Source organism: Protobothrops mucrosquamatus, unplaced genomic scaffold (genome assembly GCF_001527695.2).
Source record: "Protobothrops mucrosquamatus isolate PMUCROS unplaced genomic scaffold, P.Mucros_1.0 scaffold32, whole genome shotgun sequence".
Classification (NCBI taxonomy): Eukaryota; Metazoa; Chordata; class Lepidosauria; order Squamata; family Viperidae; genus Protobothrops; species Protobothrops mucrosquamatus.
This window is the reverse complement of record NW_015386416.1, coordinates 758,019-777,903: the sequence shown is the minus strand read 5'-3', so window position 1 is coordinate 777,903 and position 19,885 is coordinate 758,019. Positions and strand designations below refer to the sequence as shown.

The 19,885-nt window shown below is 36.3% G+C and overlaps 1 protein-coding gene across 1 annotated transcript in view; it reads left to right on the top strand.

Annotated features, from left to right (window-relative positions):
• VPS41 (VPS41 subunit of HOPS complex) overlaps window positions 1-19,885 on the top strand; it is a 158,504-nt gene that overhangs the window by 55,447 nt on the left and 83,172 nt on the right. Inside the window, exons 6-7 of the mRNA XM_015811174.1 lie at window positions 936-998; window positions 2,547-2,612. Of these exons, the coding sequence (XP_015666660.1) occupies window positions 936-998; window positions 2,547-2,612 (129 nt within the window). The remainder of the gene's footprint in view (window positions 1-935; window positions 999-2,546; window positions 2,613-19,885) is intronic.

Below are 19,885 nucleotides of genomic sequence, written 5' to 3'. Positions count from 1 at the left end.
CGCTCGCGCAGGAGAGGTGTTACATGGGAGCATCTAGAGGCCCCCAAAATCCCCCGCGCAGCCGCATTCTGAACTAGCTGGAGCCTCCGGGTGCACCTCAAGGGGAGCCCCATGTAGAGAGCATTGCAATATACTGCTTGGATCAGAAAGAAGGCTGAGAAAATATCTATAGAACCTTCACATCCTGTACATATTTCAACTCCTCCCCTCAAGATACCACTACATTACATGCCAAAACAATTAGACACAAAGACATTTTTTCCTCGTTCCATCACTCTGCTGAACACTTAATTCCCACAGTTCTGTCTTATGTCTGAGTGTATTATATATTTATATACATACATACATACATACATACATACATACATACATACATACATACATACATAATGTAAGTATATATATATATATATTGTGTGTGTGTGTGTGTATACTGATGAGGTATATGAGATAATATATATATATATTATCCATGTAGTATGGCTATATTAATTTTATCCTCATCTGTTCTACTATCTTCTCTATTGGTATCATTATTATGATTATTATCCTTTGTTGTTATTGTTATTGTTGTTGTTGTTGTTATTATTATTATTATTACTTTGTTGTTTTGCATGTACACTGAGAGCTTATGCACAGGAGACAAATTCCTGGTGTGTTTAACCACACTTGTCCAATAAAGTATTCTATTCTATAACACAACATCAGCAATTAAAAGCCAGCTAATCCATAAGCCTGAAGGAATAAAAGGGGTTTGGTATGGCTTTAAAGGTATTGCTTAATATGTTTAATAATAAATAAATAACTTCAAATGGTTAAAAATACTGCTGCCATTTGCTTTTTTAAAGTATAACTGGATATATTTGATAATTCTTTTGATCTTTTCAATTAAATAACAGACAAATCAATACAATATTAAAAACACATTATTTCAGGTTCAGGTATTTGGATTGTATACAGGGGAAGAATTCCACGAAACATTTGATTGCCCAATTAAAGTAAGTAATTGATTTTATTTTAATTTATTCTTTATGTGATTAATTTATTCTTAATTTTATTTAAATATTTTATTTTATTTTCAACAATATAATAAAGTTATGTTCAAAAATAGTTGCATTTATTCTGATAAGAATAGGAATAACTAACAAACTGCTATCCTGACTTGTTAAATTAACAGTTACCTAAAGATCTTTTTGATTTATACTGTTTCATAGATATCCATTATCAAATCAGAGATACGTTATAGTATGTGCGATGTTGTGTAGGGTCTTAAGCCACAATAGTAGGGAATCCAGTTGTAGAAACTCTAGTTCAGTTGGTTACCATATTTCTACAGGTTGAGGTTCTTGACCTTAGTACAGTTAGCCAGAATGATACTTCCAAAAGGTGGAAGATACTATCGATAGGACAAAGAAAATTGACAGGATCAAAAGAAAGTAGTATTGATTTTAAGCTCAGAAAATTGATTTTAGTTAATATTACTCTATATCATTCTATATCAGGGGTGTCAAACTCAATTTCATTGAGGGCCGCATCAGCATTGTGGTTGCCCTCGGGGGGGCAAGTGGGTGTGGCCAGAGTGAGTGCGGCCTACTGGGTGGGTGTGAATGGAGTGGGTGTGGCCTACTGGGTGGGCAAGGCCAGCTCTATATCGTTCGCGTCACAGGTGCCTGTGGGGGTCTGGGCAGGAGTGGGACAGATCTGAGGGTCTCTGGCAGAAAGTGGTGGGACCGGGGCAAGCGCCAAGGCATGGTGCATTTCTTTATTCCTCACAAAGGATGACACCTCCTGAGCATGCACCCAGGGGGTGGGGGCGACACAGCAGGGGCTGGTTCCTCGCTGTTTCTAGATGGTCTTATGGAGCTAAGACTGAATGTGCTTCAGCGTAGATGGCCACCACAAAATTGTATATTGGCTCCCGGCTGGCCTGGGCCAAGGCCAAGGCAGCGAGGGCCGTTCCCTCACTGTTTCCAGGATGGCTTTGCGGGCCACATGAAACCACTTCGCGGGCAGCATCCAGCCCCCGGGCCTTGTGTTTGACATGTCTAAGCTATATGAATTAATGTTTACTTTTTCTTTGTAGAGAAATAACAGATATAGGTAGTGAGTTAAGGACAGCTGTTGGGATCAGAATTTCAGTTGCTGAGCACTGTTGTTGTAAAGCACAAGGTCAATGATTGCATCGCTTGGCAACAGCATTTTTGAAAATTTCAATTGTCATCATTAAGCAAATCCTGTGATGTCTTTAAGTATAACATCACATGGTTGCCATTTAGGACCTCTTGCTGGATTCCCCATTGACTTTGCTATCAGATGCTAGTAGTGAAGAACATAAATGGCAATCGTATGACTGCAGGTTGCTGTGACATTGTAATTACACACCAAATGCCCAAATCATGATCACATGACTGCTGGGATGCTGCAATAAGTGGAACTTTGAGGATTGGTCATAAGTACTACTTGTTCAGCAACTCATTAACAAGGGACCACTGTAATCCTAACATTGCAATACAAATGTATTTATTTTCTCTCTCCATTATATTCAGATTGTTGCTGTTCACCCTCAATTTGTGAGATCACACTGTAAGCAGTTTGTAACAGGAGGTAACAAAGTAAGTTTTCTTATTTCATAAAACTTTTAAAATTTATAGGAGGGCTTGTTTGGGTTTGGCCCAAATAAGGAGATTTATGACAAAGATATTTGCTTAGAAATCTCAGGTTTCCTGATTGTAACTTTAATGAGAGGCCTTTACAAGCTGTATTTTCAAATCCATACATATATCATATGGGTTTCTGTTTCAGTGAATGTAATTTTTGTTCAACTGCTTCATATTTTGAAAAATAATTATTTTAAACTAAAGTAATATTATGGAATGGAAAATAGTTTTGAGTTTCTAAAAGTTGGTAAAATATTCCCCATTGAGTAGGTACGCTGTAACAAGCACGTAGTCTAGTCATATTTATTATCAGAGAACTGATTGTGATTTGTTTTTTGGCTGATGTACTTACAAGTGCATCCCATGTGGGATAAAGACAAATCAAGCTTAACATTTTCTTTCCTTTCCACAGTATAGGGGTTCAATAGAAGACATGATGTCATGTGTGCTAAAATCCCATTATGTAACTGTTGTAAGTTATCTATAGACAGTATACAATCTGTTTTGTTTATGCATTATCATGACACATGTGATATTTTATCATTCCGTATGTGGCATACATCTATTACTATCACAAAGATCTTAAAAATAACTAATTTATATCAAGTAGGCAAAGTTTATTCAGTCTGAATATTCTGCTTATCAGTTCAATTCAGCATTTAATCTTTTTTTTAAACAAGTTTTATTAATTTTCCATTTTAATAAAGCTTTAGGTATTAAGGAAGCAACTTGGTGGTTGGGTAAAATATATAGTCAATAACGCGTTTTTCCATTCATATGTCGGTTTACATAATCAAAAATTTCCTCTCTGTTTCCCTTAGTTATTATACCAAATTTCAGATTAATACATTTCTAGTTATAACTCACATTTGAAACATTTATTGATGACTTTTGATTTATATGCCTTCAAATCCTGTTTTTAACTTTTATCTGGTTTCAATTACAGTATTCCAGTTGGCTTAATGTCCATAGTATTTAGATTTCGGATAGTCCACGGTTCCCTTAGTTCATTACAAAATAGTTATCATTTCTAAAATACACTTATATTTATTCAAATAAATTCTTAGTTTATTCCACAATCATATTCATCGCTTACTAATAAAATAACTTTTATCCTCTGAATCCATCTTCTTCTTTTTTTAAATTTTATTTTTATTAACATTTTGCTTTATACAGTACATATTCAGCAGACTATGTCATTTTTATATACTATGGATCTACATTCTATACAATATATACACTATGTACATTCAATCTAACCCACAATAACCTAATTTACACAATAACCTTATGTATATTTCCAATTTTTGTTTCTATTGTCTAACCAATTATACCAATTTTCCCAAACCGCATAAAATTCCGAATCATCTTTTTCTTTTAATTCTAAGGTGAGTTTGTCCATCTCGGCACATTCATAAATTTTCTGAATAATCAACCCCTCTGGTGGTACATTGCGTTCCTTCCAATATTGTGCGAATGCAAGTCTTGCCGCAGTTAGTATATGTAAAATCAGATATCTTATTTTCTTATCAAATTTCTTTTTAAGTATTCCCAGGAGAAATGTTTCTGGATTTAATTCAATTTGACATTTTGTTAAGTCTTGTAGCCACCCTTGTATTTTAATCCAATATTTTTTCGCTTCAGGGCATAGCCACCAAGCATGAAAGAAGGTACCTTGACGATAATTACATTTCCAACAATTTGGGCTTTGGTTCGGATACATTTTGGCTAATCTTGCAGGGGTTAGGTGCCAACGATATAGCATTTTATATTGATTTTCCTTATATGCAGCAGATTTTGTTATTTTGTGATTTTTATTCCAAATTCTTTCCCAATCTTCTAATTCTATATTGTGCCCTATGTTTTTTGCCCATGCAATCATAGGTTCTTTCACTATCTCCTCTACTCTATCAAATTCTAATAAATAGTTATATATTTTAGATATTAATTTTCCTTCAGGGCCTATCAATAATTTGTCTAATTGTTTTAATTCCATGTTAATTCTATAATCTTCCACATCCTTCTTATATCTAGATTGCAATTGTAAGTATGGCCACCAATCAATAGTTATTCCCTGTTCTTTTAGTAACTGACTATTTTTGAGCTTCCCCTGTTTGTCTAAAATTTCCGAATATCTGGGCATTTTGCTTATATCTAATGTGTTAGGGTGGATCATTGCCTCCATGGTAGATAGCCAGCAGGGAATTTTCCTATAGTGTTTCTTCCTTATATCCTCCCAGGTTTGTAACAAAGCATCTCTTATTTTATGTCTACAGAAATATGAGTGTATCCTATTTTCTTTATCCCACATGAAGGCATGCCACCCCTTCTGTAAATCGTGCCCTTCCAGTGTTAAGATTCTTCTTTTCTTTAAGTTAACCCAATCTCTTATCCAGACCAGAGTTGCTGCTTTGTAATAGAGTTCCCACGTCGGAAGTCCAAAGCCACCTCTACTTCTGTTGTCTTGGAGAGAGAGTAATTTTATCCTCGCCTTCTTTCCTAACCAAACATAATTTATAATAATTTTATTAAGTTCTCCAAAGAACTTCTTATCTAATAATATGGGAATTGTCTGAAATAAGTATAATAATTTGGGTAAGATGTTCATTTTAATAGTCGCGATCCTACCTAAAAGCGATAGTTGTAACTTCCCCCACTTTTCCAAATCCTTCTTTATTTGTTGGACTAATACTATATAGTTATCCTCCTTTAGGGACGAACATCTCGCAGTCAACCATATCCCTAAATATTTAATTTTTTTGACAATTTGTAAATCCATTTCGTTTTCTAATTCTTTTTTCTGATTTGTTGTTAAGTTTTTAACTATCATTTTGGTTTTCCTTTTGTTAATTTTAAGTCCAGATATTTCTCCATATTTTTCTATTTCTCGTATTAGAATGGGACCGGATTCCAAAGGTTCTTCAATAATAAATACCATATCATCCGCGAAGGCCTGTGCTTTGTACTCTTCTCTTTTAATTTTTGTTCCCTTTATTTCTCGGTTTGCTCTAATTCTATTTAAAAGTATTTCTAATGTTAGAGAAGTGGCGAAAGTGGGCATCCCTGACGTACCCCCTTGGTTATTTGAAATGTGTTGGTGGTGTCCCCATTTACTATTACCTTAGCCTTCTGGTTCTTATATATTGCCACTATCATATTTTCAAATTTACTTCCCAGTTCCATAAGTCTGATTTGCCTAATCATGAATTGCCAATTTAGATTATCAAAGGCCTTTCGAGCATCCAGAACAGCGGTTCTCAACCTATGGGTCGCGACCCCATTTGGGGTCGATCGACCATTTCACGGGGGTCGCCAAGCAAGGCTGTCCGCCATTTTTCCCCCCTTTTCCGGCAGGTGCCTTACCTCCCTTGTGCTGGGCCAGCTGGTGGTCGGCCTGCTCCATCTCTGCCTCGGCCGGCGCAGGGGGCGGAACCACGCATGCGCGGCGCTCCCGGGCAGGGAAAGTCCTCGACTTATGACCGGTTTAGTCCTCGACTTACGACCGGTTTAGTCCTCGACTTACGACCGGTTGGGGGGTCACGGCATTAAAAAGGTTGAGAACCACTGATCCAGAAAAACAAGGGCCGCTTGTTTCTCTGGGTGGGCTTCATAATACTCCAATATGTCTACTATTATTCTTGTATTATCTCTTATTTGTCTATTTGGAAGGAAGCCATTTTGATCCGGGTATATTATCTCATTCAATACTCTTTTCAATCTATCTGCTATTATATTCATGAATATTTTGTAGTCTGCATTTAAGAGGGATATTGGTCTGTAATTATTGATTTGATTTTTATCTGTACCTTCTTTTGAAATTAAAGTGATATATGCCTCCCTCCACAATTCCGGTATTTTCGGTTCATGTAGAGCTTCGTTACATATTTCCAACAATATTGGTTCTATAATCTCACTCATATTTTTATAAATTTCCCCTGGGAGGCCGTCCGGTCCTGGTGTCTTATTGTTCTTAAGTCTTAAAATTGCCCCTCTCAATTCTTCTGGCGTTATTTCTCTATTTAGCATTGCCCTTTCCCCCTCTTCTAGTGGTTTAATCCCTTCTTCCAACAAATAGTTGTCAATTTTATCTATTGCTATTTCATTTTGTTCATAAAAGTTCACATAATAGTTTTGTACAATTTTCTTTTTTTCTTCTTCATTATTTTGTAGGGTCCCCATCTCATCATATAATTGTTGGATAATCCGTCCTTCTTTTTCCTTCTTCAATTTATAAGCCAACCATCTTCCAGTTTTATTGGCATGTTCAAAGAAAAATTGTTTAGAAAATTTTAAAATTTTCTAGTTATAACTCAATCATTTGAAACATTTATTGACGACTTTTGATTTATATGCCTTCAAATCCTGTTTTTAACTTTTATTTGGTTTCAATTGCAGTATTCCAGTTGGCTTAATGTCCATAGTATTTATATTTCGGATAGTCCACGGTTCCCTTAGTTCATTACAAAATAGTTATCATTTCTAAAATACATATATTTATTCAAATAAATTCTTAGTTTATTCCACAATCATATTCATCGCTTACTAATAAAATAACTTTTATCCTCTGAATCCATCTTCTATGTTATAATTCAAAACTATTATTCTAGTAACTAATTTATTTCCCTTATAAATATAAATCCTGAATATTACATCAATTGATATCTTTTAAAATCTCCTTATCCCATTAAGTACGATTTAAAGCTCTTCCATTAGAGGTCACTTAAAGAAAACCATTTTTTAAATCTAACTCTGGCCTTCCTTTTGTGCCAAACATGCTTCTATAACAGAGCTTTTAAATCCTCAGGTGGATCTCCCTTCATTCCTGCATATGTCATTTGAATCAAGGGAGACCATCCAGTCATCAGCCTATCAAGGAAGCTAGTCCCTTCATAGTCATTAAATTGTTGGCCTGATAGTTTAAATCTCCATATTTGATTTAGTGTATTTGTCATGAATTCAGGCTGATCTTCTTCTTCTTCTGATTTCACTGGTTTAGATGAAAGGTCATATTCTGTGTTGTAGTTGTTTTTTGGTCTTCTGGGTTATCTGAAATCTCAGTGTATTGTATATGTAAGTCTTCAGCATCTTCTGTCTTAGTGTTGCTTTCTTTAGTTTCTGTTGCTGTTGAAGTTGCAGATTCTTTGGATGCAATCAAAGTTTGGATATCAAAGTTCTGAGTAGATTGTAGCTGGCATTCTTTGGTATTAATTCCTTCTTCTTCTGTTGCTTTTTGGGTTGTAAGTTCATCTGTTGGAGTCAGGGCTGTGTTTTGTAGCTTTAAAGTGGTACGTATATCTTTCAGTCTGGAATTCATTTGCTCAGTAGCCTCTAAGATTTTTTTCAAGTATAAATTTGAAGTTAAGCTGTGGGTGGTGTTCCTCCATTTCTGTGGTATTTGCAAATAGTCCTTTAGTGGAGGCTATTTTTAATGAATGTCGATAGGAATCCACCTCCACTATAGAAAATTATTTTCATCACCCAGCTGTTAAAGGTTCTTATCTTTTTTGATAATGTCAAGGACAAATATTAGTCTCAGAAGTCTTCCAGTCCCCCCCCCCAAAAAAATTCACTTGCTGTACCAGGTATTGTCACAAGATGTCCCTAGTGCCATGCACAGTTAAGCTGTTATCCGGTTCAAAGAAGAAAGAAAGAAATATTCCTCTCTTTTTTTTCCAGCTTAGGAAACAAACAAAACAATATGTAAGAATAAAGAACTTTTTGAGAGCCCAGGTATCCAGAAATTACAAGTCCAAATATTTAGTCATTTAGACTAGTTGTTCTATTTTTTTTCTTGCCTTAGCTTTATATTCCCAAAGTAGGCAGGAGCCGCAGAATTGAGAAGGGGGAAGAAGGTATTCACAGGCTTTTACAGGAAAATAGATGGGAAGCAGGAAAGGTAAGGTAAGGTCTCACCCAACTCCTCCAGGTTGCTTTCGTTGTGCTTAATAGTGCTTTGGGCTTTCGGCAGGAACGGCTTGGTGATCGGCCATGTTAATGGCCGATCTTTTCTTTGTCAGTCCAGAGGAGCTGCCTCAGATCCAACGGAAGGGTTGCTGCCCTTCCGCGGTCGTCCCTCCAGGGTGACGTTCGACCCTTTGCAGGGTCTTCCGATGGAGAAAAATCGGACGGTGGAGAGAGCAGCTTCTCCGCGCAACCGCTGGCGCCGCGATCGCAAACCAGAAGCCAGCATTTAATATTCTTAATTATGGACACATTGACTAGTCTATCTATCTGGTATAAACCCAGATTGGGGATGGCTGGCAATAAACATTTGTGAATTACAAAGTTCAGGGAGTTTAGCTGTAAGAAACAAGTGTTTTGTGATCTACAAATGTTCATGCAATAATAAATGGACTCATGTTTAAATGACATAAGATTCTTTGATTTTGTTACAGAAGGAGTATGTTTAACCTTCTGAAATATACATCACTGTATAATATACAGTACACAAAAATACATATTTTATGTATTTGTGTACATATATGTATACTTTTTTGGGGGGTGGATTTGTTCAGTTATTACAGCGAAGGAGATAGCTCTGTGCAGGCAAAAGGATGCAGGTATATACAAGTCCTTCAACTGATGTGGCTGTTCAAAGCCGTGCATGGAGGACTTTGAATATATATTAAAGCAAACGGGCCTCAGGCTAAGTGCTAAAGATTGCACCCTGGAAATATGTATCATTTGTCTTTTGCTTTGATCTATTGTATCTTATTTAAACTGATGGTTTGGTAAACAAATGGTTTGCAGTGAAACTATGTGCTGTATGGAATCAAGAAGATTTTTCTGTGTGACCATTCTTAGTGAATGAGCATGCAAATGAGCATGCAGCTATCAACCAGGTGGCAGATTCTTGAATATAAGAGTGATTTTGTGTAGACCATACAAACAAATTTGCATTCTGAACTACATGTATTATTGCTTGCATGTAGGACTTTGCTAGGCTATGATTCTTCTTGATTCACATCAAGGCTTTTTTCCAGTATAGATTATGTTATTCTCTTATGTATATTTCTCATTTGTATTTTCCACACCCAATTCTCTGGTCATTTTTTTTGCAATTCTTCCTCTCCCTTTCATTTTACACAAATATTAAGGTGTATACATGAAAGATGCAAATATTATAATTGGGATAATTTAAAAAATAAATTATAATATACAAATTATGAAAGCAAATTAACTACTGATGGATATAGAAGTAGCTTTTCTAACAAAATTATTCTGATTTATTCATTAGGGTAATCTGCATAAAAGGAATAATCTATTGTTAAGTTTTTTTAGCTAGGAAGTTTATGGATACAAAGTTACTCTTTGAACTAGATTTTTGCTTGGATGTGGCATAGCAAACTAAAATTGAATCAAGACAAGATTGAGCATATTATTTTTGCTGATGTCTGTCTTTTGAAGGATTATTTTCCTATTCTGGGGAAAACCCTTATCCTGAACAAGTAGATTGACAGCTTGAGGTGCTTCTCAATCCTATCCAGTCTATGAATGCTCAAATGAGCATAAGTGATGGATATCTTATTTCAGCTGTTCATGATTTAGTAATGTCCATCTTTCTACATAAGACAGATCTGGCATCATTAATCTTTATATTGATCACCACCAAAATAGATTATTGCAATGCAGCTTATAGAAGAATGCCTTTGAAATAAATTGTGCCAAATCCAAATAATTGCTATTAAGAATTTATACACTTGAACAGTTGAGACAACATGTTCTATAGGTGTACAAAATAAAAAGGAAGAAAAAACTATAATCAATACATACAAAATAATATAAAACACAATAATGTGCAATTAGAACCAAAATATTTAGCATTTGGGTTCTTATCCTAATCTCAAGGCCTGGAGAAAGAGCCAGGTCTTAATTATCTTCCCAAAGTCCTTTTAGATTGGAGCCAAACAGCTCTAGGATCCTTCGGCTCCCACCCTTGCTCCTGTAGGACCTCCATAGTATGGGGGCTCCACTGGGAAAAACGCATCTAACTGATTTTTGCTTTCTCCACAAAGTTTGCTCCCCCTCCCTCTCCCAATGATCAATCACCTTGCTAACCCATTCTAGGCCTCCTGTCTCCTTCTTTCCTGCTTTCTAATGTTACGTTATCTTCATCTCTTCCCCATCCCGCCCACCTGCCTTTCTGCTGCTGATTCAGAGGATTTTGGAGAATGAAGTGTGAATCGACATCTCTGGAGGCCTATGGCTTGTAGTCAGCTATGGAGGATGGCCTGTCTAGGGGAGGAAGCAAATGGGAGGTGGGTTTGCAGGTGTGTGTGTGTGTGTGTGTATGTGTATGTGTGCGTGCACAAGAGCTGTAACACGTTCTGTGACTGGAGGAGGGGGAAGAATCTCCATACTCTATTCACACATACACACATGAAGGTAATGCTATGTAAACATTGCATTGATTTAACACACTTATGTCATATGTCACCAGGAAGATTGTTTCAGAAGGCAGGGACCATCTGCCTTCTGGGTCCTAGAAGATGACATGCTTTGGTGAAGGGACCCAGAATGTGCCTTCCCTAACTAAGTGTGTGAGAAAGTAGTCAGTCTTGCATTTAATGCCATTTAGGGCATTACAGGTAATTACCAATAACTTGAATTACATCTAGAAACATATTGGGATCAGTGTAGCTTGTAAAGCACAGATGTTACAAGGCCATAATGATAAATATTCATAACAACCTGCACTACTGCACTGAATGGTCTTCAAGGACATATACAGTATAATGCAGTGGTATAGTCATTAGACAGGTTAAGTGTGAGTGACTGTGAACAGAGTCCCCCAGTCTATGAAGGTGCAAAAATGATGTACAGGTCAAAGTTGTGCAAAGATCACATTGGCCACAGCTATCAAATAGGAATTGTTAGTATGTATGAAGAAAATTTTCCTCAATCTGTTACCATTCTATCAAGTTGTACTTCAATTATCATAATTCCCAACTATCAGGGTAGAAGTCTGAAATGAAGTAACAAAGGCAATCCTGGAGCACAGGGGAACTACCAGAGGACTGGAAAAGAGCTGATGTAGTTCCCATCTACAAAAAAGGGAAAAAAATGGACCCAGGAAATTACAGACCTGTCAGCCTGAACTCAATACCTGGGAAGATCCTGGAAAAGTTAATCAAACAACAAATCAGCGAACACCTAGAGGCAAACAAAGTCATTACTAAAAGCCAACATGGGTTTGTCAAGAATAGATCATGCCAGACAAATCTTATTTCATTCTTTGACCAAGTGACAAAATTAGTGGATCAGCAGGGATCAGCAGCAGAAGAATGCTGTGGACATAATTTACTTTGACTTCAATAAGGCATTTGATAAAGTAGATCACAACCTACTACTTGACAAGATAGAAAAATGTGGGGTAGACAGCACCACCACCAGATGGATCCGTAGCTGGCTGACCGGCCGTACTCAGCGAGTGGTCCTCAATGGAACCACATCTACATGGAGGGAAGTGTGTAGTGGGGTGCCCCAAGGCTCTGTTCTGGGCCCAGTGCTCTTCAACATCTTCATCAACGATTTGGACGAGGGGATAGATGTGGAACTCATCAAATTTGCAGACGACACCAAGCTGGCAGGAATAGCCAACGCTCCAGAAGACAGGCTTAAGATACAGAAGGATCTGGACAGACTTGAACACTGGGCACTATCTAACAAAATGAAATTCAGTGGTGAAAAAAGCAAGGTTCTACATTTAGGCAAGAAAAACCAAATGCAAAGTACAGCATGTCTAGTTTAATGAAGAGAAGGACGAGGGGGGACATGATAGCAGTGTTCCAATATCTCGGGCTGCCACAAAGAAGAGGGTGTCAATCTATTTTCCAAGGCGCCTGAAGGCAGGACAAGAAGCAACAGGTGGAAACTAAGCAAGGAGAGAAGCAACCTAGAACTAAGGAGAAACTTCCTGACAGTTAGAACAATTAACCAGTGGAACAACCTGCCTCCAGAAGTGGTGAATGCTCCAACACTGGAGGTTTTTAAGAAGAGAGTGGACAGCCATTTGTCCGAAATGGTATAGGGTTTCCTGCCTGAGCAGGGGGTTGGACTAGATGACCTCCAAGGTCCCTTCCAACTTTACTACTACTACTACTACTACTACTACTACTACTACTACAGCAACAACAACAACAACAACAACAACAACAACAACAACAACAACAACAATAATAATAATAATAATAATAATAATAATAATAATAATAATAATAATAATAATAGTTGGAGTATAGTATTTTGCCCCTGACCACAATTCCACTACGGGGTTCTTTTATGTTATCAAGAGGTCTTGGTATAATATAACACAAGTATGCTCTTCTTTTGACCAATGGCTAAGGGCTGACTGACTGAATCATTCCTGCTCTTTTCACACTATAATTAAGTATAGTAAGGATTGAATGGAACATTTGGCAAAATATAGTAACTTTACAATAATAATACATTGTAAATAACAAGGCGCTCCCAGCCAAAGAAGACTGTTGGAATTTTGTGGCATAAAGAAAAAGACAAATAATGCTACTGTAGGCAATAACCGTCTACCTTTAAAAGATGGTCTCATCTTAAAAATAACAGACTTGCTAAATGAAGGTGGAAAAGCTGAAATAGAAGGTCTTCAATTAACTCTTAAAGAGATAGCACATTTTTAACTTTGTAACTTAAATGAATTTTGTACGTAACTACTTAATAATAATAATAATAATAATAATAATAATAATAATAATAATAATAATAATAATAATAATAATAATAAAGTTGGAAGGGACCTTGGAGGTCATCTAGTCCAACCCCCTGTTCAGGCAGGAAACCCTATACCATTTCGGACAAATGGCTGTCCACTCTCTTCTTAAAAACCTCCAGTGTTGGAGCATTCACCATTTCTGGAGGCAGGTTGTTCCACTGGTTAATTGTTCTAACTGTCAGGAAGTTCCTCCTTAGTTCTAGGTTGCTTCTCTCTTTGGTTAGTTTCCATCCGTTGCTTCTTGTCCTGCCTTCAGGCGCTTTAGAAATTAAAACAATCTAAATAGTTAAAATTTTGAAAATGGAAAAAAAGAACTAAAACACATCAATTTTGAAATAGTCTATTGATTGCTGATTTTTAAATACTTTAAACTTTTGGATAAATATATATCTTATCTTAAAATAACATTTTTATAATTTAGAGCAGAACATGAGTATTGAAGAACATATGGCTACATTTTGTTGAAAGGCAGCTGAAATTTCCTTGATAGTTTGCCACTGTCAGTTTTTAATGAATATGATCATTCTTTTTCATGACTAAGAAATAAATAATATATTAATTGAAGAAGTGCATTTTTCCATTTTGTTGATGCTTTTCATCCCCTCACTGTTTTAAGATTCTTTTTCTGAAAAATGTTTTAAAGTAAACTTTAGTATAATTTGCTACTAATTATTGCCAGAGGGAGATGTCTCTGACATTTCCTCTGGAAAAAAGGAATGACAAAGGACAAAGGTTTGTAGTTCTGACTGATCTAATGTAAATATAAAGTTGCTTTCAGTTGAGCTTGTCTCCTAATTATTTTTTTGACATATCTGCACAATTTTCTTGCCAACAACATGGAAATGGTACATCACTCTAGTGTACCTGGACCTACACGATGATATATCTCATGGGCTTGTAGAACTACAGGATGGATTTGATAAACGTATGAAGAATTCACATTATATATGGCCTTTTTTATATGCACACACAAATACATGCCAATTGATCTTAGGTAAAAGGCAGAGGAGTGATAATTTCTACTATATGAAATTAAAGAATCACTTCTACTTTAGATCATTAAGCCTAGAACATAAGTGAAGCAGAAATATTTTGAATAGTTGCTGATATTTCAGGAATAGCAGTAGGATTTCTATTTTTGCAGTTAATGCTTGCTAAGTACTATATCGTTTTTTGTAATTGCCCTGATTTTTAGTGTCAACAAATCCAATTTTTATTTGCTTTGTGAGTAAGTAGGTGACCTTTACCTCTGAATCCCAAAATATGTGCTTCATAATAACTGTTTAGATCACTTTGACAAATTATTAAATTGTCAGGATGCTGTTTGCAGCACAGTCCTTTTTTAGAAACAGGGTAGTCAGCTGTTTGGTATTGCATTGGTAGATGAAGAGGACCAGAAAAGAAAGGCAGATTGCTTTGTAAGCTATAAAATGTCAGTCAGTAAATACTGAGAAGTCCCATTTAAGTGAAGTAAGAGTAAATACCACAGCAATGTCTGTTCAAGTATTGGGAGATTTACTTTAAATTGTGTACACTTTATAGTTGTAGTTACTTTTAGCTTGGAATTGCTGTCTGAAACGAATGCCCTTTAAAATGTTGAAATAATATTTTGTGCATCTCTACATCATGCTGGACAACTAAGAGTACAAAAATATATTTTCCACTATTGATACATTGGAACCTGGTGCTTAAACTAGATCTAATTGTCCTATATCTCCATCTTTTAATTTGAGTCACATTTTCTTTATTAATTTCAGAAATATATACAGTTGCTCAACTGCAATTACTCTTATAAAAAAATTCTACCAAAACACAAACCTTTTTCAGTATAGAGATGAATTATAAAATTGGTGCAAATTTGTTAGAAAATCCGTATTTTTCTTTCACTTAAACATTTAGACTTCCATCTCTCTCTCTCCAATTTGACATCCAAATGTTGCAAATATTAGATAATCATGTAGCAAATAATGGAGTGGGGGGAAAAACTTCAGAATCTCCTAATGGAAAAACTCTTATCCCCTTGTTCATATTTCCCACTTTTTTATTTACTTATCTCATCTTTTTATTATTTTTAAAAACAAAGCAGCAAACATAGCAAATTCTTCTTCCTCCGCCTCTTTTCCTAACAACAACAACCATTCTGGGCTGGGCTGAGAGAGCATGCCTCAAAATCACCTAGCTGGCTTATATCACTAAAGCAGAACTAGAATTCACAGTCTCTCATGTCTAGCCTGGTACTTAATCACTAGACCAAACTGGCTCTCTTGCTCCTGTTCGTTTGACTCTCTCTTCTCTTATTCTGATGGCTTTTGTATGTTTGGCAATAGGATGATCCTATATCAGCCATTGTGAGCCTTATAAAATAGTTGCACATGTTTGGATCTTCTTTATTTAATAAATTTGATATGAGCATCATGGCCAGTTCATAATTTGTGTTTACTGATGATGACTAACTGTAACTGTTTTTATGGATGTTCTGCTTTTTTGAATGATGTCAAAGAAGAAGTGACTTGTAATATTTACCTGTTTCCATTAATCAGGATTTCTGTCATTGGAGTGCATTCCAATACCAAAGTTTTATATTTAATTTTGCCTATTAAAATGTTCATATTAACAGCTAAAAAACAGTAATAATTTAACTTTTTCCCCTCTTAAATCTTTACACTGTAATTGAGAATATAAATTTCTCAAAATATAAATTGATCAACATAGTAAATCATTTTTCTGGGGAAGAAAATAGAAATGTTACTTGTGGTGCTTACAAGTAGAAAGGTAGCTTGAAAACTTTCTTCTTGAAATTAATTGTTCTTTTAAAAGCTGTCCTAGAATGCAGTTTCTGTTACTTTTAAAATGCTGTCAATTTTTCAATTTAAGTTTCAGCCCACTGACTGAAGAATCTTTTGGACATATTCAGGATTAGGCTACATATAATTAGCATTAGTTTTAATTATGTTTCAACACTTTGTTAAACTGAAACAACTGTCTTATTTTAATTCACTGTTGCCTGAAGCTAGATTTTAGCTGTCCAAATTTGTCCTAATGCATTGTTATGCATTATTAATTCTTAGACTTGGTCTAAATAATAAGCATTTCTAAAAGGAAAAGTAAAGCTATTTAGCCTACAGCATAAGATGTTCAGACTTTGAACCACGGAAACAGTTCGTAGAAGAGATAGCAGCCATTGAACACCTTTCAAGGCTCTTCTGTAAAGTAGAGGTGTAGTTAGGTCATAGACATCCTTCAGAAATAATGGTACAGCCCTCAGGGAATTATGACCAAAAGTTGTTACTAAACTAAATTTTGAAATGTCAGTAACAAAAGGATATAATTAGGAAATATCTTAATTATATTTAAGTTTAATTAAATGCAAATGAAACTTAAGTGCTAATTCCACTTATTAATGTTTGGAATGTGGCTGCCATGCATATCCCAAAGGCTAAGAAACACTCTTTTGGCCTAGAAGACTAATATGCACCTCTGATCTAGAAAAACAGATTTGTCCTTGGGAAATATTTGTTATAGCTAAACTTGGCTTCAAAAGGAGAATGCATTGCATGGAAGAAGACACAGACTACTTAAGGTTGATGTTACAATTTTGCTTTCATTGGACTGGATGAAACTTTGTTGAAATAACAGTGAAGAATACAACATAAGTTCAGGCTATTTTAGCTCCTTATTTCCCAAACAATCCTTTCATATTTGCACTGAGGACTCCCATATGTTATGGGTAATTCTTCGAAAGATTTCAAATATATCCTGTGTTTACTAACCCACTTAAATGGGAAATCCAGGGGCATTCCATTAATTTTTAGAAAAAGATCTTCATTTATCAGGCAGTTATGTTGCCAGTAACAGCAGTTTATTATTCTGTTTAAAATGTTTTTGGTCATTGTTTTTTTGTTGCTTTCACTCAAATTCCCCTTTCCTGATAATTTTGTTTACAGTAGTGGTTTCTTCTAGAATGCCTGCTAGAATTATGCTAATAAATAGAGACTGTTTTCAGTGATAGAAAAATAATTGGTAAGAAGGGTTGCAACACAATAAATACCCTTTCCCCATTTTCCCAGAAGTCAGGCAAAGCCATTTGTTTTCCTAAATTCCCCATAATTGTCTCATCATAAGACAAGTCGAGCTATTCATGTGAATGTGAGAACATCTGACTCCTATACCCGTTTAATCTATATAGCATCTCAAACTGCTTGCTCATTCTGCAAGGCATTTTATAATTCTAGTGCTGTGTTATTCAGTCACCATAGAAGTGGCTATACTGACCATTTTAATTCAGATAAATTTATCTGACTATTCTGATTTGAATAGATTTATCAAGTAAACTGGTGACTTCAGACATGTAGATTACAGGCGATATGATCTGCAACAGCATGGAGCCTTAAAATTATTCTGTCACATATCTGGAGCATACCATGCCAGGGAAGACTAGTTTATTCTCACTGTGGAACATTACCTTTCCTTAATTGGTTCCTTAAGAACTCAACAGTTTCCAGGAATATTGTTAGCAAATTACTGTTTTCAAAGGTCAGATTACAAACTATATGGAAAAGGTGTCCAAATGTCCAAGAAATACCAATAGGAAGAATAAACATAACCATCATTATTCTGTCATTAATGTTATTTGGTTGAAGTTATGGATGTAATCAGATGCTACAGAAGCTGATGTGACATACAACTTAAGTATGACTGAATTGTAACAAAGCATTAAATAGTTTTACCAGCAGAAAATATACAGAGGAATGAAGTATATTGCCATGGAAGTGATTTTACAGCTGCTGCTATTGCTATTGAAATATAAGTACTGAGAGTGCTGACTGCCAGGATGGGAATTTATGGGAAATAAAGCCCTACAATACTTCATTGAGAGAAGAAGAAAGGAAACAACTCAGTCATACAATCATCATTTTCTTCCTTTGTAGATAGCTCCTATTGAGTTTAAATAGGTATTGTGTATTGTGATAATGGCAACTCTAAACTATGGCAAGAGAAAGATGAACTATATAAATTAACCAACTGTTTTTAAGAAGTATGTGCTTCATGGATAGCTATTTCTTTAGAAAGCTCTATGTTTCTGAAGTCGCAATGCAGCTATGTTATAAGGAAATTATAGAGATTTTATTCCATTTTTTAAAATGTACTTATTGGTAAAATAAGTGATAAGACGTCATGCATTGGAGCCTACAAAATCCTCTTGCTAGTTTGGGGCACAGAAATTATGTCTTAAAGTGCCCAGAAGGCAAACCCCTCTCTCTGGTCAGTAGTAAATCCCAGGAAAGCAAATCTGAAACTACCAAGCAAGGATGCAGATTTCACAACTGTATTTGGAGAGGAAGAAGTAGCAGTCCTTTCCCTACACAGAGACTGACTATACTATAGACCTAGTTTCAGGAGCTAAAATACCTGCTAAGAGGCAGTATCCCATGCCAGCTAAATAGTGATTTTAAAGCAGTATTTGGGTTCTAGCTTGCAGGAGGGCTTTATTAGAGCTTTGAAGTCACCAGCCTCAGAATCTACCCTTTTCATCCCCAAGAAGCAAGACCCAAGCATCACCATTCAAATGTGCACCATTCAAATCTGTGACAGTGAGGGACCATTAATATTGGACTTGCTGGATAGATTGCAAAGCACATATGTTTTTATCAAGCTGGATCTTTGCAATGGACACGGTCTCATTAGTGTTTAGGAGAGCCACAAATTCTTAACTGCATTTGACACCAGGTATAATATGTTCAAATACACTGTAAGGTCATTAAGACTTGTTAATTGCAGAGCACTCTTCTCAAAATTTATGAATCAATTTTTTTCTCATGTGGCTGACAGGTTTGTGATGTTTTATCTAGATGGCATCCTGTTCTCCAGCACTGGAGATGTAGAATCCACCAATGGGTTAACTCTGCCTTCCTGCCCAATAGACTGGGTCAGCTAATTTGTCACGCCCGTCCTGGGGTAGCCGACGGAGCGCTGGCTGCGACCATGGCAAAAACGCCGGCCGAAGCATCAGGGCAATAGACGCCAAGGCAGCTCGAACCTCACAGGGGCCGGGGGACCGTGCTAGTTCTCCTGCACAGGTCGCCATTTTGGGACACCGGGACACGTGGAGGTTCCAGAGGGGACTTCCGTCTTCTCCATTTCTCCATCGAATTTCCCGCCAAGAGACAGGAAGCGCAGATCGTAGACGCGCTTCTGTCTCCCTCATCCCCAGGCGGCCGGCAGCATCCCGGCCGCCATTTTTGTTCCATCTTACCGAGAGAGAGAGGTTTACTACGGACCTGTGCCTCTTCCGCCGAGCCTTGAAAACCCATCTATTCCATGCGGCTGGCCTGGCGTAGTTTTGATTGGGCTTTGCTAGGGGTTTTATATGGGGTATTTTAGAGCAGGCTTTTTATTCAATATTTATTGTGATTTTTATTATTGCCTGTTCACCGCCCTGAGTCCCGTAAGGGAGATAGGGCGGTATATAAATTTAAATAAT